General features: G+C 35.7%; 2 protein-coding genes across 2 annotated transcripts; both read right to left on the reverse strand.

Annotated features, from left to right (window-relative positions):
• Positions 1 to 2,071: 2,071 nt before the first annotated feature.
• LOC149235488 (putative pectinesterase 11) lies at positions 2,072 to 18,552 on the reverse strand. Its single transcript, XM_089368559.1, has 10 exons — positions 18,488 to 18,552; positions 14,356 to 14,450; positions 14,062 to 14,260; positions 13,902 to 13,936; positions 13,688 to 13,804; positions 3,302 to 3,368; positions 2,947 to 3,118; positions 2,675 to 2,863; positions 2,341 to 2,576; positions 2,072 to 2,234 (listed from the first exon to the last, which is right to left on the reverse strand). The coding sequence occupies exons 1-10, from the start codon at positions 18,550 to 18,552 to the stop codon at positions 2,072 to 2,074; spliced, it is 1,338 nt and encodes a 445-aa protein (XP_089224685.1).
• Positions 18,553 to 22,397: 3,845 nt separating this feature from the next.
• On the reverse strand, positions 22,398 to 23,938 carry LOC149235489 (putative pectinesterase 11). The gene is made up of 5 exons (XM_089368560.1): positions 23,628 to 23,938; positions 23,273 to 23,444; positions 23,001 to 23,189; positions 22,667 to 22,902; positions 22,398 to 22,560 (listed from the first exon to the last, which is right to left on the reverse strand). Exons 1-5 carry the CDS (start codon positions 23,936 to 23,938, stop codon positions 22,398 to 22,400), a joined length of 1,071 nt encoding a protein of 356 aa, XP_089224686.1.
• Positions 23,939 to 27,831: the final 3,893 nt, after the last annotated feature.

Genomic DNA, 27,831 nt, shown 5'->3' on the forward strand with positions numbered 1-27,831 from the left:
CCCACTTCTCAACTTCCTTAGCCACCTTAACCACCTTCAGTTTCCTAATACAAGCCTTCTATAAAACCTTTTGAGGTTGTCTCTGAACTTCACAAAACTTTCCAACACATTCCTCCATCTTCTTCGAGTGACACTTTTATGAGAACCATAAACATGGAAAATTTTAGGGGCTAATATTAGCAGGTGGGCTAATTTTCCATATTTTTTCCAAAAAACAAAAATATTAGCAAATTCCATTTTTTTTCTAAAACTTATTCGCCCAAATTTTATAGTACAAAATTATTTTACCTTAAAATTCGCTAAAAAATGATATAGAGTAATATAAAACCATTATAAATGTAAATATTTTTACAAAAATATCACCAGACATTTCAAAATTTTCATATTGAGGACTATAAGATTCATCAAGATTTTTAAATTTTAAGATAAACTTCCATCCTAAAATTTTTTGTAACCATAAATCTCACCATTACCTCTATGGTTTCAAATAATTATTCTTTGCTTCCCATGTTAACCTTAATAACTCAATTTCAAATGAATCGTGACTCCCCATTCTGATTCCTAGTGTCAGATCATAGGGTAGAGTCAACTCCAGAAGGCCCATCCACATGACAAATGTCAACCGATGAATCCCTCCACGCCATGCACTCTAAAGGTCAACCGAACTATACTAACTAACCAACCAAAACTTGTGAAACCCTAGACAAATTTTTAACCATCAATTAATGATCAGCTTTAGCATTTGTAACGCGTTTCAAAACGCGAAAAGAAGAGCCCACATAACAACTAAGAAAAGAAAACGCCCCGCGTGCATGGGACGACAAGGTCATTAACTTAATTGTAAAGGTTTTTTTTTGGTACATTCCGGCTCATTGGATTTCAGAGTTAAATATGTGGTGCGTATTATTCTTCGGGGAAGAATCAAGGGCCAGGGTAACCTCCAAAACAAGTGACATAAGTTGAAGAGCCGCGAGGGCATGGGAACTTTGGGGATTTGAAAAATTTGTAATGGAGGTCTGCCGGGTTGTAAAGAGAACAGTGACTCACAAGGATCAAGATGGATGGCTCAAAGAAGCAAGTTGATAGTCTAATGAATCTGAGCAGTTCAACGCAGCCAAAGCAGCCACATGGTCGCCGAATGAATCTGAAAGACCAGGGCAACGTAGTAAATTCAATCTAAAACGCAGATTTTATAAGGCAAACACGTTGCGAAGCACCTATTTCTACGTGGTGCGTCAATCTGGTACTAGCTACCTCTAAGAACCACATTTTCTTGTTATTTTGGGAATCAAGGCAGAGAATGGCCGGAATCAAGGTAGGTAATTGTTTAACATGTCATAACATGAAGTCTAGAGAAAAACAATACCTATGACCATTCCCAACACACCACCTACACTCTGTTCCCACCACAAGATTTAAACTAGCTTGACAACAACTTCCCAAGTACTTGAATACCCGATTTGACAACACCCTCCGAAGTAATTAAATACCCGATGAGGCCTTACACCATTCAGTTTTCAAAAGCAAATCACATGCCGTTCTAAATTCTGTAAATATACTTAAAAATTCACCTTCATAGTTCCAGCGTAAGCCTTATTCTCTTATTGATTGGTCTTCTCATTATCAAAATTTTAAAATATTGTCATAATGACAATTACTGGCTAGACATCATTTTCTGCTAGACTCGCATTGCGGGTATTATAAACAAAATGTGGACGTTAACAAATATTGAACAATGAAAGCGTATAGACTGACATTCTTCATGGTGTATTGATACATGAATCAATTGTGGTATCATAAGCAAATTGTGGACGGTGACAATTGATGAATAAATGATAGTAAGAACCGTGAACGACTGAAAAAATGAGTCATTTACAATGTACATTTGCCCTTCAATTACAGACCCGGTGAAATAGATCATGCTATTCAACGTGGTTGCTCTTATTGCTTGAGACAATAAGACTCGAGCAGCGAATGCAACTTAACGTGTCAAGAAACGAGGGAATTGGTAGAAGGAAGAGAATTACTGGGTGACGTTTTAGCCATTTAGTGGAACCAAATTAGCATATCTCTACAGGCCGGTTGGCATATTTTTGATCCAATTCTGCCCATCAATGAAACTGCTACTTAAAAACGGTGCAGCCTCCTCATCACTGAGTTCTCTCGACCATGAGACTCTTCGTTTATTTGTTGCACCAGGTCCAGAACATTTGTACAGCCCATAATACACAGTTCTGCACATAGACACATAAGAGCGATTATGTTGTTAGAATGGGATTCTGTTAGTCCATGCTTAGATGTGAGCATTAGATTTGCTTCGTTGGGATAGCAGTAGCTTACGATTCTCTGGAAGGATCCTTCCAATTATCCCATCCTTCTGGGAAGATAATGTCAGCAATGTAAGTGTAAGCAAATACTACTCTCGAGTAACGTCCCCATGCCCTGCCGAGGTACATTAGTCCACGACCGGTAATGATACAATTTAGAAAGGTGAAGCCCGTGTCTTCACCCGGAGTGGATCTGCTCTGAGCTGTAATTGCGCCATTTAGCTCAGGAATCGTATGAAGACGACATTTCTAAGAGTACATAACCACCAGAATTGTTTATCAGCGCTAATCCATGACAAAGCAAAATAATGAAAACATTCTGCATGATCTGCAGTCAGTGAGTTTACCTCATAGACAGATTGTCCATCACCGCATATGAAGTCAGCGGCACCTTCGATGAAACAGCTTCTAAAGTAATGCCTCCCGCTCTCGTCCAGCACAGTGTCTTGATACCCCAGAAATCTGCATCCGTAAAAAGCACAACGATCTCCCGATATCCTCAGTGCCACAGCTTGATCGCCCGGACCATAAGAGTTCTGCACCAAAAATATGTACTTTTAAATAATGTCCAGTTTTACTAGGACATTATATATTATACTACGATTTAATAGCGAAATACCTGGATTGTGATATATCTGGCCATGAAATCTGAAGCAAACACTGACACAGTTGCGCTGTAAAATGTCCCTCCACTAGATTTAGCACTATCATTCCAAGTGATGACAGTATTGTTGGCACCCGAGCCACTCAGAACTATAAATGGCTTGTCTGCAGGAATCGTCACCTTCTCCCTGATCACATAAGGCCAGAACACTAAGTTTCTCATCCTAAAAGACTCGTTTCTAGACAAAATTTAATGGAGAGATATATTGTTGAATCAAAACCATGCAGAAAGTATCAGTCTTCTGACAAAATTATATCGTAAGAGTCATATTCTCTCATGAAACTAATTAGCGGGTTTATTGGTTGCTCACTTATAAATGCCGGGTTTGACCTGAATTATGATCAAGTGCATGTTATTCGCTGGAATCGCATTGATCGCTGTGATCCTTAAAATTTGGTTTTTTGTATATTTTAGAGAGGAAACATATTTTAACCAAATTTTAAGGATCACAGCGCTGGATCGTCTTTTAACGCGTGCAGTCTAATTTAGGACATGGATGTTGCTCTCATAAATTAATAATTTAGATTCACATAAAATAATAATTTATTAAAAATATATAAGAATTATGATGATTTTAAATAATAAATAAAAAAAATATATAAAATTATAACGATTTGACGTAATAAATAAAAAAAAAGATTAAAATTAGAAAAATAAAAAAATTAAATAAAAAATAAAAAAGAAAAAATTAATATAAATAAAAATTTAAAAATATATTATAAAAGAAAATTATTATTAAAATTTTGATAAAATTAGCCATATAGATTATGCACATTAATGTAAAAAAACACTAATAATAAATTGAAAAATGAAAATGTAACACGTTAGATTCGATGAAAGATTCACTGTGGTTATTTAAATTAGCTTTATGATTTACTGCATTTATTTTACTTTGTGACATTAACTTAGGCTAAAAAGCCACATAACAAGTTGTTATCTAATTATGATTAATTAGGAATTTAGACATGATAATATAATATAATTGTTTGTCTTAATTAAAAGAAATAGTTCTGAAAAGGGAAAGAAGGAGGGGAAGAGGACTATCCTTGAGTTGGAAGATAGAGAAACCAGTGGGAAGTTACAGGGGAAGAGGACTATCTTTGAGTTGGAAGATAGAGAAACCAGTGGGAAGTTACTCATTTTAGAGTCAACTGAGTGCAAGACTTGAGGTTGGACCATGGAGTCCTGAGGCCCAAGGCACGACTGTAACTAGATATAATTCAGGTGTGGAACAAAGAAAGTGCTCGAGGGAGGGCTTGGATGTAATCGTCTGGCTCGAGGCTCGGAGGAGAGACTTTCCAAACAAAGCTGGATTGACCCATTTACAAATTTGGAACAGATAAGTAATCTAGTCTGTAACTACAATATGGTATTACGTTATGAGAATTATTTATTCCTAGTAATAGGAATTAAACAGTAATATTTAGTGATAGAAACGCATTAACAAAACACAACTGTAACTGGATATAATCCAAGTGTGGAATAGAGAAAGTGCTCGGGTAGTAATAAATTTTCAATAGGTAGTAATAATTTTTTTATTTATTATGGTTACATGGATGTTACAAACGGTATCAGAACCTCAGGTTCGAACACTGAGACTCTTGGGGAAATTACATACATGTAAACAATGAATGTGATTTCTGTAATTTAACTAAGTGAATCTGTATGTGAACACAGAGATCACCTCCACTCAAAAAGGGACAAAATGCAGAGGAGCCCAGGACCACCCAATTTGCCAAGAACAAATTATGTGAATGCTAATCCAGATATTTGGATTCAGTTGGGCGAATAGTCTTGTCAAGCTAACACAGTTTTACTTGAAACTGTGCAACAACTTCATGCAGAAATGACCAACTTAAGAACTGACAACAAAAGACTCTGTCTAGAATAGGAGAAGACCCTAAGGCTTCTGTCCAATCGACAGAATCAACAAAGCCCACACCCTAGTGCTGAAGATAGGGAGAAGACCCCAACAGCTCAGCATGGAGAGGAAAATGCAGAGTCAGCCAAAAAACATGGGGAAGATGAAGAAGGGTGCTCGAACAATGTCTCCGACCAACGCAAGACAAAGAAACAGAAATTTGAATTACAAGGAGAATTTAAAAAGATTAAACCATCACTTTTTGAAGGAGAATCCGAGGAGGCAGCGGAAGCTTGGCTCATTGATATGAGCAAATATTTTCAAATTTACGAATACATGGATAAATTGAAAGCTTGATTGGCAGTTTATCAGCTAAGAGGTAAGGCTACTCTTTGGTGGGAAGAGATTAAATCAGTGAGAAAAATTGATGAGGAGCAGGTTACCTAGAATGAATTTCAAAAACATTTTAAAGACAAGTATTTAACTGAATGTTACTATGACGAAAAAGCCAAGGAATTCCATGAGTTAAGATTGGGAACCTTAACCATGGACGAATATGTGGCCCAGTTTACCTCCCTACTGTGCTATGTGCCTTATATGCAAGAAGAAAAGGCTAAGATCCAGCATTTTATCAACAACTTACCCAATTTTATGAAGGAAAAACTTGAATTTGACTACCCCAAAACAATGGACGATGCAGTACGGAAGGCCCGCATCTATTATCAACAGATGAAACAGAAAAATGACGAAGCTAAAGGAGGGTTGAATAAGAAAGGAAGAGGTCTGATTTCAAATAGACATCCAAAACTTTCTAACAGCAGAAATTTCCAGCAAAAGCCTTTCAGTAAATTCCCAGCAAGGAACCAACCCAAGACTGCTTATTCAGAACATAGATAGGTAGAAGGAACCAATAAATTTAGCAATGATCAGTCGTCAAAACCCTCACTACAATGTTGGGGATGCGGAAAACCACACTACTACAAAAATTGCCTGCATAAAGAAAAAACAGAACAATTGGAAAACATGCAAGACTCATCCACAGTCAGAGAAGTAGCGAGGAGAATGCCCAGAATTAATGTTGCCCTGGATGATCACCAAGCAGAATATCAACCCACCATGATTGAATGTGAAGGTATGATTGCTAAGCAACCTGTTTCGGTTTTGTTTGATCCCAGTCCTAACTTAAGTTATGTTAGTCCTAAAGTAGTAGAAAAGTGTCAACTGCAGAGCTATAAATTCCCAAAACCATGGCTAGTTCAGTTAGTGATTAGGCAAAAAGAAAGGTAGTCACCAAAACAAGACAATGTCCCATAGTAATCTCAGGACAACCCATTCACGTGAACCTTAACATTCTTCCTTTGGGTTCATATGATATTTTAATCGAAATGGACTGGTTGGAAAAATGTTGGTCGTTGGTTGATTGCAAACAGAAAACTATCAATTTTATTTCAAAATCGGGACAAAGAAGGGAACTACAAGGAATCAAGACCAATACAAAGCTACGCCCTATCACTGCTAGTCAGTTAGGAAAATGTATTAGGAAGGGCTGTCAAATTTATGCTGTTCAAGTGGGATTTACCAACACCAAGAATAAAATGACCTCTTTGGATAATATTCCTTTCATTCAGGAATTTGTTGATGTATTTCCTGAATCCATCCCTGGACTACCACCCAAGCGGGATATTGACTTCACCATTGAATTGATTCCGGGTGCAGCCCCAGTATCCAAGGCCCCTTATCGCATGAGCATACCTGAGTTGATAGAACTCAAGATGCAGCTTCAAGAGCTTTTGGATAAGAAGTACATTCGCCCCAGTGTGTCCCCTTGGGGAGCCCCTGTACTATTTGTACGAAAGAAGGATGGAACATTGAGACTGTGTATCAATTATCATCAGCGAAATACACTGACCATCAAGAATAAGTATCCATTGCCACATATTGATGATCTATTCGATCAAGTGCAGGGAGCCAAAGTATTTTCAAAAATCGATCTAAGGTTAGGCTATCATCAAATAAGGATAAAGGAGGAAGACATTTACAAAACTGCATTCCGAACCCGTTATGGTCATTATGAATTCGTAGTGTTGCCATTTGGCCTTACAAATTCCCCAGCTACCTTTATGAGTTTGATGCACAGTATTTTCCAGCCCTATCTTGATAAGTTTGTACTAATTTTTATTGACGATATTTTGATATACTCAAAAAATCAGGAAGAGCACAAAGAACATTTGAGAATTGTGCTGCAAACTTTACGGGAGAACCAGTTATATGCCAAATTTAGCAAGTGTGACTTTTTCAAAGATCAGATCCAATACTTGGGTCACGTTATATCAGTAGAAGGAATAGCGGTCGACCCAGAAAAGATCAAAACCATCATGGAATGGACCACCCCAAAGAATGTCGTTGATATCAGATCCTTCCTGGGTTTGGCCAGGTACTACCGCTAGTTCATTGAAGGATTTTCAAAAATTGCCTTTCCTATGACCTCCTTATAGAAAAAGGGGCGCATCTTTCAATGGACAGCAGAGTGTCAGCAAAGTTTTGAAAAATTAAAACACCTACTTACCACTTCACCCGTGCTAAAGGTAACAAATCTAGAAAAGTCTTTTGTGGTTTGCACAGATGCAAGTAAAGAGGGTGTTGGTGGAGTGCTGACACAAGAAAGAAAAGTTATTGCTTATAAATCACAGAAATTGAAAGATTATGAACAACGATATTCCCATGGAAAATTTTAGTGGCGAATGTTCGCCCTTTGGCGAAATTAAAGGGTTTTAAATTTTTAGTGGATGAATATTTTGTATCATAGTACATTTTTACAAATCACCTCAGATAGCCCACCTTATTTTAAGGGAGAGGGTAAAAAAGGTAAATTTAGCCCTTGAAATTAGGAGTTACAACCTTCCACTCGCCCTAGTTTTCAAGAATAGGTTTTATTTAAGTGAATCCTATGGGCCAAATACCATATTTATAAAAGAGGTATGGTAAATTAATAAAATATAAATAAATGAGAGGTATGGTAAATAAATAAAACATTTTTTATATTTACTCCTTAAGTCACCTTATATACATGTAAGGGTGTAAACAAATAAAAATATAAGTAAAGTGGAGGTATGGTAAATAAATAAAATGTCTTTTTATACTTACTCAAAAGGTATGGTAAATAAATAAAAATATAAATAAACCAGACGTATGGTAAATAAATAAAACCTCTTTTTATATTTAGTCCATAACCCTCGTTCTAAATGAAGGCTCAAAAAAGAGGTTTTATTTAAGTGAATCCTATGGGCCAAATACCATATTTGTAAAGAAGGTATGGTAAATTAATAAAAATATAAATAAACGAGAGGTATGGTAAACAAATAAAACAATTTTTTATATTTACGCCATAAGTCACCTTATATTTACAAACACTCAAAAAATGCGTTATATTTAGGTGAAACCTATGGGAAAAATACTATGAGACAAATACCATGGGCTAGATTATTATTAATACCATGCAAAAAACATTATTAACCCTAATATTAATATTAATAAAAATAAAAATGGCACATGGTATTGACCCATGGTATTCACCAAAATGGCACATGGTATTGACCCATGGTATTCACCTAGAATGTAGCCTATTTAAATGGTGGAATTAAACCAGCATAGATCCATCTTTACTCTGGATCTACTAACCCTCGAGAGGTATCAAATATCGTGATATGCAAACTAGCATAGAGTGAAAAAATATTTGATCCCTCTCGGGGCTTGGTATTGACCCATGGTAATACCATGGTACTCATGTGAGCATAGACTATTTAAAGAGGAATTCTATCATCTTAGATCCATCTTAATTCTAGGTCTACCAAGTGCTCAGAAGGATAAATAGATTTCATCCACCTAAGAGTGGTATATGTGGAGTTAAGATGGATATAGGTTGGTTTTTATGATAATGAAGATATTAAATAGACTTAGGAAATGATATTGTAAAAACATCTTAAGGTGAATGCTTAAAGCATAGACATTGGACAAGTATATTTGTATACTTCTGTTTTAAACTGAAACAAATCCAGGGCTAAAAGGAACGGATTGATTGCACTAGTCATCCTTCTATAACTTTCCAACATAGGCTGGAGTAAACGGATTGATTACACTAGTCATCCTTCTATAACTTTCCAACATAGGGTGGAGTAAACAGATTGTAATTTGGGTAATTTTTCTAACTGTAAACAGGAACATACTTGTGTATTGGCAAGGTGGTTACGAGGTCCCTAGAAGTGATGAATTTGAATTTTTCTTGGTTTTATATATAGTATTAGATTTTTTCTCGTGCTTTCTGTGAATGACAGGGGTGAATTTTATCCTACACCCACTAGGTTATCGATATGTACTTTCGGTAATTTTGATTTCAAAAGATATTTTAAAGAAATGCAATGATTTCATTTGTGTTTTCAATAAACACAATATTCTAATGGAATTCTGCATTTGTGGTTTACCTATACAGATTCCATGGAGAAGTATTAGTGGTGTGACATCAATTGTCCTCAAGCAGAGGCTTTAGTTTTATCTTTTCTGGAAGAAAATACTTTCTTCCAACATTTTTTAGTTCCATGAAAAATGTGATAGTATTCAATTATGGGTTCAAGGCAGACATAATATTCAATTATGGGTTAAAGAGATCCACACCGAATGATCTATCGGCCTTATCTTCACTTAGTTTAAGACTATTCAATTGGAGAGGCTGCATGTGCCCCCACTTCAAGAGCATAGTAAAGTCATGTAGAACTTAGAAAAGCTATCTTTAAGCTTTTAGTGAAGATTGGAAAAATGTCTGGGTTCAATAACACCCAGTCGAGCATTAAGCTTCCAATAATGCTAGATTTTAACCTGGAGCACTTTTGTGATTTGGAGGAGATGCCCCCTCGTATTTGTGACACATCTTCAGTTGTGAATTGGACTATTACTAAGTGTCATTTCCTTCGAAAGTTACCTGTTGACTTGGGGAACCTCAACTCTTTAAGAATGTTCAAGAAGGAAAGAAAGTACATTATGCTAAGTTCTCTTATGTTTTTCAAGTTTTTCTTGGATATCTACAACGTTTCAAGTAGGAAAGTACATTCTGTTAATGAAAATTTGTCTTGATAGAAAGGCCCATGTTGTGGAAATGTGAAAAAAAACAGTGATATTTCCACCATGTGGCTTTTGTCATATATGGTTTTATACTTGTTCAAAAAATTCTCTAAGAGTTCACAATGCTAGGATTCACTAGGACTTTACAAAGTTTTATTATTTAGTGAAAGACTCGCCAAGATCTTACAAGATTTTATAATTGAGTAAAATATTCGCCATGCTTGGTGAGAGATTCGCCAAAAAATTATATATACATATTATATTATTGATAAAATCACCTTCCATTTTTCCTATATACCATGGATATTTGCCCATTTATTATACATATAAATTTTGGGGGGGTTCTTAAAATTTTCCCTGGATATTCTCCCTATGACCTTGAATTAATAGTCGTAGTACATGCACTTAAAATGTGGTGACATTACTTGTTGAGGAAGAAATTTTTGCTACTAACGAATCACAGTAGTCTTACTAACTTCTTCAACTAGTCTATCTTAAATTCTTGACAAGCCAGGTGGATGACATTTTTAAGTGAGTTTGATTTTGAGATGAAACACCTTAAGGGGAAGGAAAATCGAGTGGTTGATGCATTGAGTAGGAAGGTACATTGTATTTATGAAGTTCAGATCAGCCAAGCACGCTCCAACATTCCAGAAATTATAAAGGAGGCATCAGTCAAAGATCCTAAATACACTTTTCTTTGGCAGCAAACAAAGGAAGCTCTGTTAAAAGGAGAAAAATCAGATTTCGAAATAAATCTTGATAACCTCCTTACCTTTAAAAACAGAATTTATATTCCTAACCAAAGCTCTGTTAAACAATTAATAATGGATGAGTTTCATCAGAAACCATGTGCGGGCCACCCAGGTTACTAGAAACTTTTAACAACCATCAAAAAAGGGTATTTTTGGCCCGGATTAAGGAAGGACGTTGCTAAGTACTTGTCCAAATGTTTGGAGTGTCAATTAGTGAAGGTGGAACATCAGCATCCCGTTGGTTTGTTACAACCACTGCCCATTCTAGAATGGAAATGGGAGACCATATCATTGGACTTCATCATTGGTCTACCCCACACCAGGAAGCAACATGATTCGATCATGGTTGTAGTTGACAAATTGAGTAAAACCGCACACTTCATACCTGTGAAGTCCACTTACAAAACGGTGGAAATCACAGACATATTTATGAAGGAAATTTTTTGCCTACATGGAATACCCAAGGTGGTAATATCAGACTGGGATGTGAAATTTACATCCACATTCTGGAAAACCCTCTTTTTAGGATTGGGCACCCAGATCCAGTTTAGTACAACTTACCATCCCCAAACGGATGGACAAACTGAATGGGTGAATCAAGTGTTGGAAGACATGTTACGCATGTTCGTGATGCAACAACCACATAAGTGGGAGGATTACCTCCACCTCGTGGAATTTTCCTACAACAATGGACATCATGAATCACTGGGCATGAGCCCTTTTGAGGTGTTATATGGAAGAAAGTGTAGAGTGCCCGTGGACTGGAATAACCCTGTTAATAAACTAGCACTAGGTCTAGACATGCTAGCAGAGATGGAGGAAGTTGTCAAGAAGGTTAGCCATAATCTAAGGGTGATAAGTAGAAAATGTATGCAGATAAAAAGAGGATGTACAAAGAATTTCAACAGGGAGATCATGTGTATATGAGAGTAAAACCCCAAAAAAATTCCTTACTGTGGAGGGGTTGTGATAAGTTAGCACCCCAGTACTGTGGACCTTTTCAAGTTTTGGAATGAACTGGACTGGTAGCTTATAAACTTGCATTACCAAGCCACATCTGGGTCCACAACATTTTTCATGTCTCATTGTTAAAAAAATATGTGTACAACCCACAACATATAATAAATTGGGAAAATATTCAGGTAATGATCAAAAGAATATATGTTGTTTATTTTAATTTGTTTGAGAGAATTATGACTATGAATTTTTTCTTTCAGGTCGAACCGAAAGGAGAGTTTCTGGCATAACCTCTTCGTATTCTCGATCAGAGAGAAACCACCTTGCGGAAGCGAGTCATCACCCAAGTTAAAGTGCAGTGGAAGCACTTTGGCCTGGATGAGGCCACCTGGGAAGAAGAGGGATTTATGCATGAAGCTTATCCGAAATTGTTTTCTTGAATTAAAAAGAAGAGAAGAAGAGAACACTAGGGACGGTGTTCCTCTCAAGAGGGGGGATATGTAACACCTTAGGCTCCAGGAAAGATTTACTATGGCTATTTAACTCAACTTTATGATTTACTGCATTTTTTTTACTTTGTGACATTGACTTAGGTTGGAAATCTAGATAACAAGTTGTTACTTAATTATCATTAATTAGGAATTTAGACATGATAACATAATATAACTGTTTGGCGTAATTAAAAGAAACAGTTAACAAAGAAATAGTTACACCTCTTCCTTGAAAAGGGAAAGGAGGGGAAGAGAACTATCCTTGAGCTGGAAGATAGAGAAACCAGTGGGAAGTTACTCATTTTACAGTCAACTGAGTGCAGGACTTGAGGCTGGACCATGGAGTCCTAAGGCCCAAGGCATGACTGTAACTGGATATAATCCAGGTGTGGAACAGAGAAAGTGCTCGGGGGAGGGCCTGGACGTAATCGCCAGGCTCGAGGCTGGGAGGAGAGACTTTCCAGACAAAGCTGGATTGACCCATTTACAAATTTGGAACAGATAAGTAATCTAGTCTGTAACTACAGGATGGTATTACGTTATGAGAAATTATTTATTCCTAGGAGTAGGAATTAAACAATAATATTCAGTGATAGAAATGCATTAGAAAAATAGTAGATTCAGTGATAATTATACATTAGTAAATAGTAATTCTCAGGTGCATTCAGAAATATTGCACCAAACGAGCATGAAATCTCTCTTACTCTGTTTTCCTTTTTACAGATTGCATATATATAAATGTGCGACAAGGTAACAAGAACAATTAGTTACTGAATCCTTTCTTTTTACTAAATTTTGGACAAGCAAACATATGTATGTAAATCTATCATATATAAACCCCAATGAATTTCAGAATCCCTTTTTCCTTTCCATGTCGACTTATCTACCCCTTGGCAAGCTAGAGACAATGAAAGAGGTTGTTGACAGAAATAAACCTAACCCTTAGATTTCGACCGAATGCATAACGAAACCCTAAGGTGAGTTCCGGCTTCAACCAATGAAGAATACAGATTCATGGGGTTACTGTAATTATACAAACCACAACATTATAAAGTAGAAAGACTCTCAGAGAGATTAACCCTCTTGTAGAGGGATGGCAACAAACCCAAAACAGTTAAAGAGTTTCAAATTAAATATAATTTCCACAACCAAACTTCGAAATCAAACACCAAACATTGGAAAATAGATATTTATGAACATAAATACGATTGCACAAGAAAATCATATACATATCCAGTGATATAAATTAATAAGCTTCAAGCATAAGTAACAAAGTTCTTATCAAAATACCAAGACATGCCCTAGAGATTTTTCTCTGTCTCTCCGTAAAGGTTACGGCCTTAACAAAAGAATAATTACATACAAAACTGACATTTACATCCAGCAGCATAGAGAAACTTTAAAATGTCTTTCTTCAAAGTGAAACATAATTAAAACAATCCTCCTTATATTAAGGTGCATTGCAAATTCAAACTAAATGTTTCACCAATTCAATGAGTCATAAACTGCATCAGATTAACCTTGAGGAGCCAGGAAATGAGTTCCAACCTGTACCAATTGCAAAGTTGTGAGAACGCATGACCGCTGAAAATCCAAAGGATGAACCATAAAGGCATCCCTACTAAATAGTAGTATACCTGCAATAAAATCATTGGCAGACATTAGCAAACAGACAAGAAAACCTGAAGTATTTCTACAATTTAGCTAAGAGCTCTTGGAACAAACCAGCCTTACCTGAGTTCGATAGGTCGCAGCTTGGTGTCATCCAGCTGCATATCACATACCTTCCAAGGTTAGAAAAATGTATAGAAGGTAGAAGTATAAATCACTGTAAGAAAGAAGTATAAACCACTGCAAGAGCTTTTTCTTAGTTAAGAGCTTACTTGTTTCATACAACAGAAGAAGATCGCCATTCCTCACAGCGCAGGAAGAGTTGGATGCCAAACCTGGCCAGCAAAGGGATGTATCAACCCTAAGCGCTGGAATAGCTCCCAATGAATACAGAGTATGACCGAAAGAACAAACTGAAATCATAGAAAGAAAGAGTTCGGGGTTATCTCCCGGCGACAGACAAACCAACGAAGCCATAAAGCCTAGAAGCCAAGACAAAGAACCGCAGAGAAACCAAAAGCGAAAGGTTGCAGAGCAACCAAAACCCTCAACCCTAGATTGCAAATGAGTTGCGTACCGGTGGGAGGAGGGGTGTTGGGTATTTGGATAAGCCTGAAGCCCTCACCATCGTCAGAGACCTCTAATCTGATCAACGAGCGAGATTCACACCACCTGTCGCAGCCAAACCAGAACAAACGACAGTTGCCCACTATGTAATCGTCGGAGATCGAGCCACATGGATTAATGTACAACCGACATTGATTCCCAAGGCCGGTAATAGTCCTTCTATCTCGTGGAAGGCCAAACGAGCCCTCACAATATGGCAAAGCCAACTGTGGGCAGTAATGCCAAAATTAATTAACAAGACATGCTTTTGGAACGGCGCGTGCCTCCGTTGCACATATATATATTAAGTTATATATCAATTATGGTATGAAATAACTTATGTTAAGTGGGTAGTAATAAATTTGTTTATTTATTTATGTATTATGGTTACATGGATGTTACAGTGATCCATTTAAAAATATATGAGGATAATGAAGGCATTTAATGGGAGTCCTCTACGGAAGCCGGGGAATTGTTTGGACAGCCAAAAGTGGTTGGACAAAAAAAATTCAAAAAATCTTGTAAATGCAGTGTTTGAATCAGGTTTCTGATAGTGGAAATGGATTTAGCACCATCTAAAACGTCTAAAACACTTAAAACTATGACTTTGACAACTTTTACTTGGATTTACAAAATCCCTTTAAAATTTATATAATTTTCAAAACAAAAAGACATAATTTTTAGAATACGACCATTTAATGTAATCTGGGTCATCACAATGACAATGAGTTCATTTAATATACTAACCGGGAACTTTCTCAACACACTGGAAAATTTACCCCAACATTAAAAAATCACCCGAATCTCGTTCTTTTTAAGAAAAAAACCACTGACAGTAGAAATGTTTTATAAAACTTATTAAATATCAACACAATGTGTCGTGGCTGACACTTGGGAAAAGCAAATGTGCCAACTAAGACCCAGCTTTTAGCCTGTTTTGTCCGAAGTATCGAACGTCTCTTCTACAATGGTTTTCTGGCAGGCTCTGTTAGAACACGGCCGCCCGTTTCCTCAAGAAAAGGCCAACCGACGTTTAAGAAACACATTTACTGAAAGGAAATGCAGTGTTATGTGCTTTGGCGGGAAAGCTTCGGAATAAAGCGGTTTCACGGAGTCTAGGATGGGATATCGAGAATTTAATATAATTATACTTCTTTGGAAACGGTCGGAGTTGTTGTGTGGACTGTTAAATTTCCTTCACAGTGGACACTCGTAATCGATTAGGCACCGATTAGGATGCCTTGATTTGATTCGAGGATGAAAAGATTGGAATAATTTGAGCTATTTTTGAGGTATACCATGGTGATGTGCGTCGGTCTTGTGTGGAATCAATGTAGCTTGGAGCAGTGAGATTAATTGTTGGGTGAGTTTAAAATTGGATAGGGAAAATTAAAATTTAATGGTTTTTTCCCTTTTTTTTAATATATACATAGTAAGAAACAAAATAGACCAAAGTTTCATCGAAGTTAATTTTTACTGAGATTTTTATAATTTATACATATATTATATAATAATTTTATAATGAATAAAGGATTTCTAATTTAATTATTTATAATTATTAAGTGGAAACTAGATATTTAATTTCTATGAAATATTTTAAAATATTTTTAGTAATAGTTTTAGATTAAAAATTAAGATTTATTTTAAAAATAGATACACAAGTAATATGAAATGATTTATGGTTTTTGGGACATCTTATATTAATAAACCATGGTATTGTAACAAAATCTACAAGAAAAGTTAAAAATCTCCATAAAAAATGTGGCGAATCTCCATTATTAAGAATCTTGTTACATGTTTTTTCATATATATATATATATATATATATATATATATATATATATATATATTAATATATTATAATTAAAAATAAAGTAATCATTCAATTATTTTTTGTCGTTTGTTATTTAACCATCATGATATGAGATATATTATGAAATAGTCGTTTTGATGTTTATCATGAATATATGTCTATCAACATTTATCAACCATTTAATTTATATAACAATACTAATTAAGAATGCAAGGAAGCTCAGAGCCCTTAAAAGAAAGATGAACTAAACTCAGAAATCATATATCACATCCATTAACAAAAAAAATGATTCTACATGATAGAGTTACAAAACTTGCTTGAAATCAAATCTATAATGCTCCCATTATTCACATGCTTCACTATATTTTTCTTCTACTACTACGAGGATACTAGAGCCTCTTATTTATACGAATGGGTAGGGGCAACCTCATTGAGGGGTGGGTTGGTTTCACTCCTAAAATCCATTAAAAAATAGATCTTGTTTCCTAGGTCATTGCATAGCAAGAAGAAAGAGCATTTACTATCCCGAGCTAAAAAAGTTGGGATTCTTTTGGAGCAAGGAGAAATCCCCACAAATATCTAGGGTTGGATATTCTCAAAATCTATGCAAAATCCATCCAAAATCCTAGACAATAGTCATGTTAGGCATATAAAGTATGAAAATTCTCTTTAACTCTCCCAGAACTCATTAAGCTAGGAAAGTGTTATTAAGTGCAAGTGTTTACCGTTCCCAACGAAACGAGTTAGGTGTTGTAGATCTGATCCAAAAATATACGAGAACAGAAATAACCCAAGAACAACAAGATAGAAATATATAGAAAAGCTTCTTTATTATCAAAACCCTTATGGTAGGGCAACACCATACATTCACTCCTTAAGGAAGGAGAACACTCCACAAGCCATATGCTTGTTCATACAAGAATACTTCTCTTCATCTTCCTATCTCTCCATGTGGAGTCTCTAGCCTCTATATAGGCCTCATACATACAATACCATGCATCATTACCATGGTTTCCTCATACCATCAACTAATACCATGGGCCCTTTACATTATTATTAACTACTTGTGGTCCCTTACATGACATGGGTTAACCACCTTATTTATTACTATGGCCCATCCCATTATTACATTATTACCTTGGGTACCTCCCTTGGTACCCCATATTATCCCCCCTAGGTATATAACATTCCACCCCCCTAAGCATGTTTCGTCCCCGAAACATGGGAAGAACACAAATAATAAGATCTACTCAAAAGAGTAGTCCACTGATACCATGCACGTGCATCTAGCCATCCAAGAGAAAGGTGAACCCTCGATCTCGCTGGTGCCTCGCTCGCTTGAAATGGAAGTTGACCGTGGCAGCTCTTCTGTGTGTAGTAGGTGGATCGTCTCTCCTTTCTATCCGTCATGTGACTACTTGGTTTCCATCTTGATGGTTGTCTTGCGGGGTGATGTGGGTGATGATATGTTGAAGTTTTAACCCACGATGGCTTTTGCTTGACTTCACCCTGCTGTGGTGCCTGTTGTGGTGTCTTCTTTTTTAATATGACTTCAACCACTGAGCCCTCCTTTGATGTATCATCACATGTAACCTTTTCTTCTGCAGCCTCTGTTTGTGTTTGATTGTCGATCATCAAAGGCTCATCATCTGATATGTCAGTCCCTTGAACATCTTCTGCTTCAGCCTCCATGTGCTCTACCTGTTTATGGATGGAAATATCCTGTAATGTAATTTTCTTCTTTTTATACCATAGCTTCAGGAATTTCTTCTGCACATTAATATTGATAGTACCCACAGATTCCATCCAAGGATATCCCAAAACAACATCCATATTATCCATATCTGAAGCATAAAAATCACCATGAAACACATACTTATCCATCGAAATCTTCAAATCCTTGTACACTTGAACATCCTCATTATCAACTTGCGCAATTTCAATGTGTTTTGCTGGAACTTGCAATCTTTTTGCCAAATTAACACTTATAAGATTTTGCTTGCAACTAGGATTTATAGTCACAACGATTTTCTCCTTCTGAATCACTCCATGAATCTGCAATAAGAAAGCATCAGTAGGAAATAACCCTTTAGGTTCCATGGTTTCCTTCTTTTCTGTAAAAATAATCTCTTTGCTAGGCAATGTGTCTGTCTGTGTGAGCTTATCAACAAGAATAGTTTTTCGGCCAAAGAGGTTCATAATAGCTTCTGTGAACATGTCCCAAGTCCAAAACCTTCTATTGGCACGTTGATGGTCTTGCCACCATTGTTTTCTTTCAGTGTCCAAGTACATGCTTCCCACCATAAGCTGAGTCTCATTATCATAGATGCGATTCCGACTGAAACACTGCTCCATTTGCGCTATCCATCTAGCTGGATGAGAGCCATCAAATTTATACAAGTCCCTCAAAGCCCGATCTAGGTACGCCATCACAAAAATATTGGTGAAAAATTGAAATGGTCACAGATCCGTCAATATTGCTCAGAATCTCTATTATAACCTGTTTTTAGAAATGGAACAACCACTCTGCATCTGCCCATGTGGTAGAAATATTGATCCAGGCACTTGAAATTTCAGATCTGCGCTGCTACTCTCCCGCCGTCACCCACAATTTCTGCAAAAAGAGCTGATTTTAATTCAGCGATATCTCCCTCATCCGGACTCCGATTCAACTGATTTTTTTTTGAAATCATGTGTTTTTTCACAAAGATTCCAGATCTACAATTAGATCTTGCAGATCTGGCACCAGGACTTCTAGATCTACGCCGCAAACTCGCTGTCCTGAAAATTGTCTGCAACCCCATTGATTTTTAAATCAGCGATATCTCCTTCATCCGGACTCCGATTCAACCGATTTTTTTTTGAAATCGGCTATTTTTGCACAAGGAATACAGATCTGCAATTAGATTCTGCAGATCTTGCACCGACATGTACAGATCTGACCTGCAAAGTCACCGCCCCCGAAACCCTGCAAAAAAAAAAAAAATCTCCACGGTTTGCCCAAGAAAGTGCTCTGATACCAATTGTTGTAGCTCTGATACCCATTGTTGTAGATCTGATGAAAAAATATACGAGAACAGAAATAACCCAAGAACAACAAGATAGAAATATATAGAAATGCTTCTTTATTATCAAAACCTTTATGGTAGGGCAACACCATACATTCACTCCTTAAGGAAGGAGAACACTCCACAAGCCATATGCTTGTTCATACAAGAATACTTCTCTTCATCTTCCTATCTCTCCATGTGGAGTCTCTAGCCTCTATATAGGCCTCATACATACAATACCATGCATCATTACCATGGTTTCCTCATACCATCAACTAATACTATGGGCCCTTTACATTATTATTAACTACTTGTGGTCCCTTACATGACATGGGTTAACCACCTTATTTATTACTATGGCCCATCACATTATTACATTATTACCTTGGGTACCTCCCTTGGTACCCCATATTATCCCCCCTAGGTATATAACATTGGGATTCTTTTGTAGCGAGGAGAAAGCCCCACAAATATCCCAAGTTGAATCTCCTCAAAATGTATCCGAAATCCCTTCAAAATGCTAGACAATAGTCATGTTAGGCATATAAAATATGAAAAATCTTTGTAAGTCTCCTGAGAAAGCTAGGAAAGTGTTATTAAGTGCCAGCATTTACTATCCCAAGCTAAATGATTTGGTATCCTTTTGTAGGAAGGAGAAAGCCCCACAAATATCTCAAATGGATCTTCGCAAAATCTATGCAATATCCCTTCAAAATCCTAGACAATAGTCATGCTAGGCATATAAAATATGAAAAAGCCCCTTAACTCTGCTAAGAACTAGTTAAGCTAGCAAAGTGCAAAAGTGTAGGTTCAATATAGTCTTTATGATCCTAGGAGTGGTTAGATGGGCTTTATGTTTCACCTATTTGGGAGACCCATAATTGAGGTTGGTAGAAAGATGTCAAGTTTTGGATAAATCATTATTGAATTAAAGAAAATGCACATTTGCAAAACAAAAAATAAAAAATATTATTCATGTAAAGTTCAAAAGTATCTTTATGTTTTGGCTAGAGTAATCAATAAAATCAGCATTGCTTAAATAGGCCTACAAATCTCACAAGCTTCATAGTGAAACCTTGAGTGAACAATTTGTAAAATGTGTTGGGTTGAAAGAATTTGTCATCTTTGTAACATTGAGAGAGTTGAAAGTGCATTTTATTTTATAATATCTTTCTTACACCTATATCAAACCATAAGTTCAAAATATTCGTCAAAACACTAACCTTCCTAATCTTTTAATTCATAAAAAATATGGTGATTTAGCTGTGAATTTTTAATTCATCAAAAACATGGTATAGCTTCATTTATGCCCATGACCTTTTAAAAGTAAAGATCTTTTTTTAAATGTTAAGCCTACTCAAACTATATAACAAAATAAATAATGACACTGGTTTTTTAACTTGTGAAATTTAAAAGCTCTATGATTTAAGTCACCAGTTCAATTGCCCACTTTATTGAATTATTATGTAACTTTATTATTGCATAATTAAAAAAAGAAAAAGAAAAATAACCATTCAATATTTAAATCAAATTTTTTATTTAATAAATATAATGAAAGATTAATTTAAGTTCTATTTTTTTCTTATTAAAAATAATAATAATAAATATGTATTTTATTTTCAAAATTTCCAATAAAAATTATTCCACATTCAAAATAAATTATTTAAAATTCAATAATTTTAAAATATTATTTATTAATATTACAAAATTTGAAGACGTTGAATTCATTTGTATTAAAAATACTAAATTTAGTAATTAAAAATTACACTATCAAACAAAATTTAAGTAAATTGATTGTTTGATGACCTATTACAAATATTTAAAATCATGATACATTTATCATTTTTAAACTAATAAAAATGATATATCAGAAAAATATAAATACATCGTTCAAGTTTATTATGATTTTGGAAATTATTTATTTTATTTTTAAAATGTACCGACTAAATTCAATTAGAGGTGAATATTACTATAAACATATTCAGAATAGGTGAATAAAGAGTTAATTTATTAGGTTATTATTTAGAATTTATTATTAACAAATTTAAAAATAAATATTTGATTTTATGTTTAGAAATTAAATTTTTATTTAAAAACATAAATATTTTTTATCACTATAAAATAAATTGTTGTTATTTAATAATGAAAAAAATTCATAATATGGTTAATGTTTGTATGATAAATAAAAGATATGGGATGATTTAATTGGTGAAGATTATGTTACGAAGAATTAGATAAATTATAAGAATTGAGATTTAAAATTTATTAAAATCTTTCAATTAATTTATACTTTTATTTAAATTTATAGAAAAAAATCAAAATCTATTTTAAATCTACACCCACTGAGCACTTGGAGGAATAAAATTAACTACTCAAAGCAGAAAGATCTGGTCTAAAATCTAGATCTACGGAGCACTTAGAGAAATAAAATTAACTACTCAAAGCAGCAAGATCTTGTCTAATGAATCTGAACCGTTAAAAAGCAGCCATGTGGTCGACGAATGGATCTGAACGGCCAGGACAACGAAGCAAATTCAATCTAAAACATAACTTTCACATGGGAAACACCTTGCCAAGTACTTCAATACCAGAAAAAATCCTTGCTATCTAGTTTTCAGAAACAAATCATATGTAGTTCTAAATTATGTAAATATACTTTCAAATTCACCTTCAGAGTTCACGCGTCAGCTTTATTCTCTCGCTTGTTCTTCTCAGCATCAAATTTTTAATCTCTGGCCAACATTGACAATTACTAGCTAGACTTTAGTTTATGCTAGATTCGTATTGTGGTATCATAAACAAAGTGAGGACGGTAACAAATATTGAACAATGAAAGCGTATAGACTGCCATTCTTCATGGTGTATTGATACATGAATAAATTCCACACGACCGTTGAATAAATTCCACACTGTAGCATAAATTATTGTAAGAACCGTGAACGAATAATGAAATGAATCGTTTACAATGTACATTTGGCCTTCAATTACAAACCCGTTGAGACAGATCATGCTATTCAACGCGATTGCTCTTATTGCTTGAGACTCAAGCAACGAATGCAACTTAACGTGTCAAGAAACGAGGGAATTGTTAGAAGAAGAAAATTACTGGCCGACGTTTTAGCCATTTAGTGGAACCAAATTAGTAGATCTCTACCAGCGGGTTGGCATATTTTTGATCCAATTCTGCCCATCAATGAAACTGCTACTTAAAAACGGTGCAGCCTCCTTGTGACTGAGTTCACGCGACCATGAGACTCTTCGTTTATTAGTTGCACCAGGTCCGGAACATTTGTACAACCCATAATACACAGTTCTGCACATAGACACAGAAGAGAAATTATGTTGTCAGAATGGGATTCTGATAGTCCATGCATAGATGTGAGCATTAGATTTGCTTTGTTGGGATAACAGTAGCTTACGATTCTCTGGAAGGATCCTTCCAATTATCCCATCCTTCTGGGAAGATAATGTCCGCAATGTAAGTGTAAGCAAATACTACTCTCGAGTAACGTCCCCATGCCCTGCCGAGGTACATTAGTCCACGACCGGTAATGATACAATTTAGAAAGGTGAAGCCCGTGTTTATACCCTGAGAGGATCTGCTTTGAGCTGTAATTGCGCCATTTAGCTCAGGAATCGTATGCAGACGACATTTCTAAGAGTACATAACCACCAGAAACGTTTATCAGCTCTAAACCATGACAAAGTAAAACAATGAAAACATTTTGTATGATCTGCAGTCAGTGAGTTTACCTCATAGACAGATTGTCCATCACCACATATGAAGTCGGCGGCACCTTCGATGAAACAGCTTCTAAAGTAATGCCTCCCGCTCTCGTCTAGCACAGTGTCTTGATACCCCAGAAATCTGCATCCGTAAAAAGCACAACGATCTCCCGATATCCTCAGAGCCACAGCTTGATCGCCCGGACCATAAGAGTTCTGCACCAAAAATATGTACTTTTAAATAATGTCCAGTTTTAATAGGACATTATATATTATACTAGGATTTAATAGCGAAATACCTGGATTGTGATATATCTGGCCATGAAATCTGAAGCATACACAGACACCGTTGCGCTGTAAAATGTCCCTCCACTTGATTTAGCACTATCATTCCAGGTGATGACAGTATTGTTGGCACCCGAGCCACTCAGAACTATAAATGGCTTGTCTGCAGGAATCGTCACCTTCTCCCTGATCACATAAGGCCAGAACACTAAGTTTCTCGTCCTAAAAGACTCGTTTCTAGACAAAATTTAATGGAGAGATATATTGTTGAATCAAAACTATGCAGAAACTATCAGTCTTCTGACAAAATTATATCGTGAGAGTCATATTCTCTCATGAAACTAATCTGCGGGTTCATTGGTTGCTCACTTATAAATGCCGGGTTTGACCTGAATTATGATCAAGTGCATGTTATTCTCTGGAATCGCATTGATGGCATCCTGGACCGTTGTAAAATGGCCGTTCCCTTCCTCCTTGGAAACTACTATAACTCTGCCTACACTCTTCAGTTTTCGAGACGATCTGCTATTCAACAATACCGGGATATCCTTGTCTACATGGGTGTCGTTCATCAGATGGCGTTGAGAAATTGTAGCGATAGAGTAAGCAGGTTTTAGAGAAAAGATATGAAGCGATGTAAAAAGCAAAGCGAAAAGAGTTACTCTCTTACAGTTAGACATCATGGATATATGAAAACAGTACGAGATGGAGGCAAACTGTGGAAGAAAGACGATATTATCACAGAAAACAAGTAGGTGGATAGGAACCGAAACACTTGCACTAGAACCCGACAGAAGATGGTATTTATATGAGCAGAAATCCATGTATGATTTGAGTTTCATCTTAATTGCGGAGGCCCTTGAGGAATCGAGAGCCGGCGGAGGGACGATGCTAGTGCAAGGTAGAGATTGCTTTTTAAGTTGAGATGGGCGGAGGCGGGGATGTCAGCTCTGCGCCGAAAAGCGTGGCCAGCAATGTTATAGTTAAATGACTACAGTGTCGAGACTCGAGAGTCTTCATCCCATTTGAATTTGGAGTAATATATTAAATTGTCAATGTGAGAGGAACATGTAATGCAATTGCCTTGTAGCGTCGGTACACCTCATTTAAATCTTTTATAGTGGTTGCTAATCTTATACTTTTTTAAATGCCAGCTATGCTTTATCCAACCATCCAAATACATCCTTTAATCTTACTTTTCTCCTTTTTAATTGCAGGTAATCTTTCTCTCAACACATCCTTCGGACAGACATTTATTAGTTTGTTTGTTTTTTTCGTTCTTCAAGGTGCAGCAGGGTAGTATAATTTAGTTTTTATTTTTATTATTTCATCACAGTACAACAGAGTATATTTTAGAGGAAACATATTTTAACGAAATTTTAAGACATCACAGTGCTGCGGTATCTTTTAACGCCGTGCAGTCTGATTTAGGACATGGTTGTTGCTTGCGATGAGATATAACTATATTTTATATTGCCATTATACTTTAAGATGTGGAGGTTACTATTATTTTTTTCCGAAGGTGGTAAAACCTATCAACTCAGGTGTCAAACCAACAGTGAGGACAGCCATCTCTGGCTGCTATCCGCGAATGCTGGGTTTGACTCATCACTGTTAACTAGGAAAACCACGCCACCTGGCATAACCCTACTGGTGGTCCGTAATCGGGAGCAGGCTCTCACTCCTGCCAGATGCCTCTGGGTCTTGGGCCGTTAACCTGTTTCCTTACGTCCGAGGAAGACGAGCTCTTAGCCAAGCAGAAGCAGTTTTACGGCATACTCCAGGCCGAATGGAGGTTACTATTATTATTTTCCCATTTAGATTTACATAAATTAATAATTTATTTATTTTAATTTTAAAAATATATAAAAAGTATGATGATTATAAATAATAAATAAAACATATTTTAAAATTTTAAAATTAGAAATAGAAAAATATATTTTTAATATAAATAAAAATTATAAATGAAAAATACTATTGAAATTTAAATGTAAATTTTATATAATTACCAATACAAATTATACATATCAATGAAAAAAAAAATAATAATAAATTGAAAAATGAAAATTTCTGTGTAAAATTTGGACAGAGGATGTGAACAGTGAAGATCACTGAGAACCACACTTCTGACCGGTCAGTAACCCATTCAAAAACCGCAGGATGGCAACGAAGGAATTTAACGTAATCTCGCTCATCAAGGACAATGAACTCATTTAATGTACTCACCGTGCACTTCCTCAACCTCAACAAAATAAAAAGGGCGGGGCGTTGTCTACACAGCCCCAAATTTACCCCGACATCAAAAAAATCATTGAAATCTAGGTTTTTTTTTTTTTTTTAAATCGGAGTGTAAGTGTTTATAAAATTTATTAACTAACAATTGCACTTAAAAGTGTATAGGTAAATTTAAGAAATAGAAGATTTGGGAAATTCCTCTCACCACGTCATTTCATTTTATTAGATAACAAAGTTATGAAAGAACCGTTAAAACCCAAAAATGTAATTTTCTCGATGTACTATATATATGATAAATAGTTTTTTATTAACCCAAAGGTGCAATGGTGTTTCTCATAAATAAGATCGCCACCCATTGCTTTACATTGGACGTCTATTGTTATTCATGAATGTAATTGTTGCTTTGATGGTTGAAGGGTTCCATTGGTATTCACGAGTTTAATTGTTGCTTTGATGGTTGAAATAACATCGTGTTTTATAAATATCTAATGAAAATGATAAATTTCTTCGACGCATTCTGAAACCTAAATACAACTCAAGATGCATGTTATATTTCAAAGTTTATCATTGTCATTTGGCATATGGTTCTCATGGCTACTTTTTATGATCACCTAATATACTTAGAATCACAAAAATTTGCGGTACATTTAGCATCATACCGTTTTATTATAATGGTTCATGAATGTGGAAGTGGATACATTACAAAAATTTGCGGTACATTTAGCATCATACCGTTTTATTATAATGGTTCATGAATGTGGAAGTGGATACATTATTTCATGCAATGAATGTGGAAGTGGATACATTATTTCATGCAATTTTCCCTTTAGTGGGACAACACAATGCTTTTGAAAAGCTCCAGAAGTTAGTGACCGATGCAAAGGCTAACTCTCCCTTCTTCCGAGTTGGCAAGGGTGGTTCTGGCAAAACTCTGTTTTTGAAGACATTTTTCAACAACCAAAAGGTGGTTGGAAATATTAATGCCAACCATTTCCTTAAACACACTAACAACCAGCATGCTTGTCCAGGGTCGTTGGGAATATTAATGCCAACTACCGCCTTAAACACACTGAGAACCAACATGCTTGCGAGTCAACTACTACATTGTTGCAATTGTTTTTGCAGGCAGAATGACAGAAGTCGGACCATTCCGCAACACATCACAAAGGTTAAAGCATTTAATGAAGTTTAATAAATAGATATGGGCAAACCTTCATTCCGCAACTTTTTCCCACACTCCACAATACGTGCAAGTTCAGAAAATCATTTACTACGTAAAATCGCCCATGTTGCATATTAAATTTTTTGTCTGTCATGTAATTAATGTGAAATTGGTATGTTAGGATAAATATGAAAGTAAAAGTCATTTGTAGTGTTGGGAAAATAGGGACCTAGAGTCTGTGAGGTAGTCAGGAGAAAGTCGTGGAGAAAATTTTACGGAATTTTACAGAAGTTTACTCCCCAACCCAGTGAGCGTAAATCACAGTAAGTCTTTTGTGTTTTACTTGGAGAATCCAATTTATCGGGCCAATCTGTTTTTCCTATGTTTTATATCACAGTAAATCTTTTGTGTTTTACTTGGAGAATCCAATTGGGTGAATGTATTTTCCTATGTTTTATATTATAATCAAAAGTAAATGTTATGTTGCCTTCACAAGTAAATTTCCGTAGCCCTCTTTTATTTTACTCTGATTTGCCCTGAGTGAACTATGTGTTTTAATTAAAGTCCCTGTGTGGTTGCGATATTCTCGAGGCAACGAAAGATTTACCTTTCCGCAACTGAAGTTGACCTTGCTTACCATTCCGCACATAAATTTATTTTTCTAACATGGTATCAGAGTGGGTTAAATATTGTTAGTGTAAAAACAAGTGTTTTTACTAGCAATTAAAATTTGTTTTTGAAGGCAAAAATTTTAGCAGCTAGAAAGTTTTTTTTACACTCAGAAATGGAAACATCAAGCACAAGCTTCACTAATCCTCAGATACCTCAGTTTAATGGAAAAAATTATGATTATTGGGCTATTACAATGAAGACCCTATTTTTGTCTCAAGACATTTGTGATTGGTGGAGAATGGTTTTCAAGAACCAACAAATGCAACATCATACAATGCCTTGTCTCAAGTAGAAAGTGATCTGTTGAGGGACAACACGAAGAAGGATTCAAAAGCCCTGTCCTATATTTTCCAAGCAGATCATGAAAGTATTTTCCCAAGGGTTGCAGCAGCAACGAAGTCCAAGCAAGCATGGGACACCCTCCACACAACCTACCAAGGCATGGCAAAAGTCAAGACAACAAAACTGCAAATGTCAAGAAGAGATTTTGAAACACTTTGTATG

The sequence above is a fragment of the Pinus tabuliformis genome, chromosome 8, assembly GCF_031772625.1.
Source record: "Pinus tabuliformis cultivar Carrire ecotype Pingquan chromosome 8, CPIR1, whole genome shotgun sequence".
NCBI lineage: Eukaryota > Viridiplantae > Streptophyta > Pinopsida > Pinales > Pinaceae > Pinus > Pinus tabuliformis.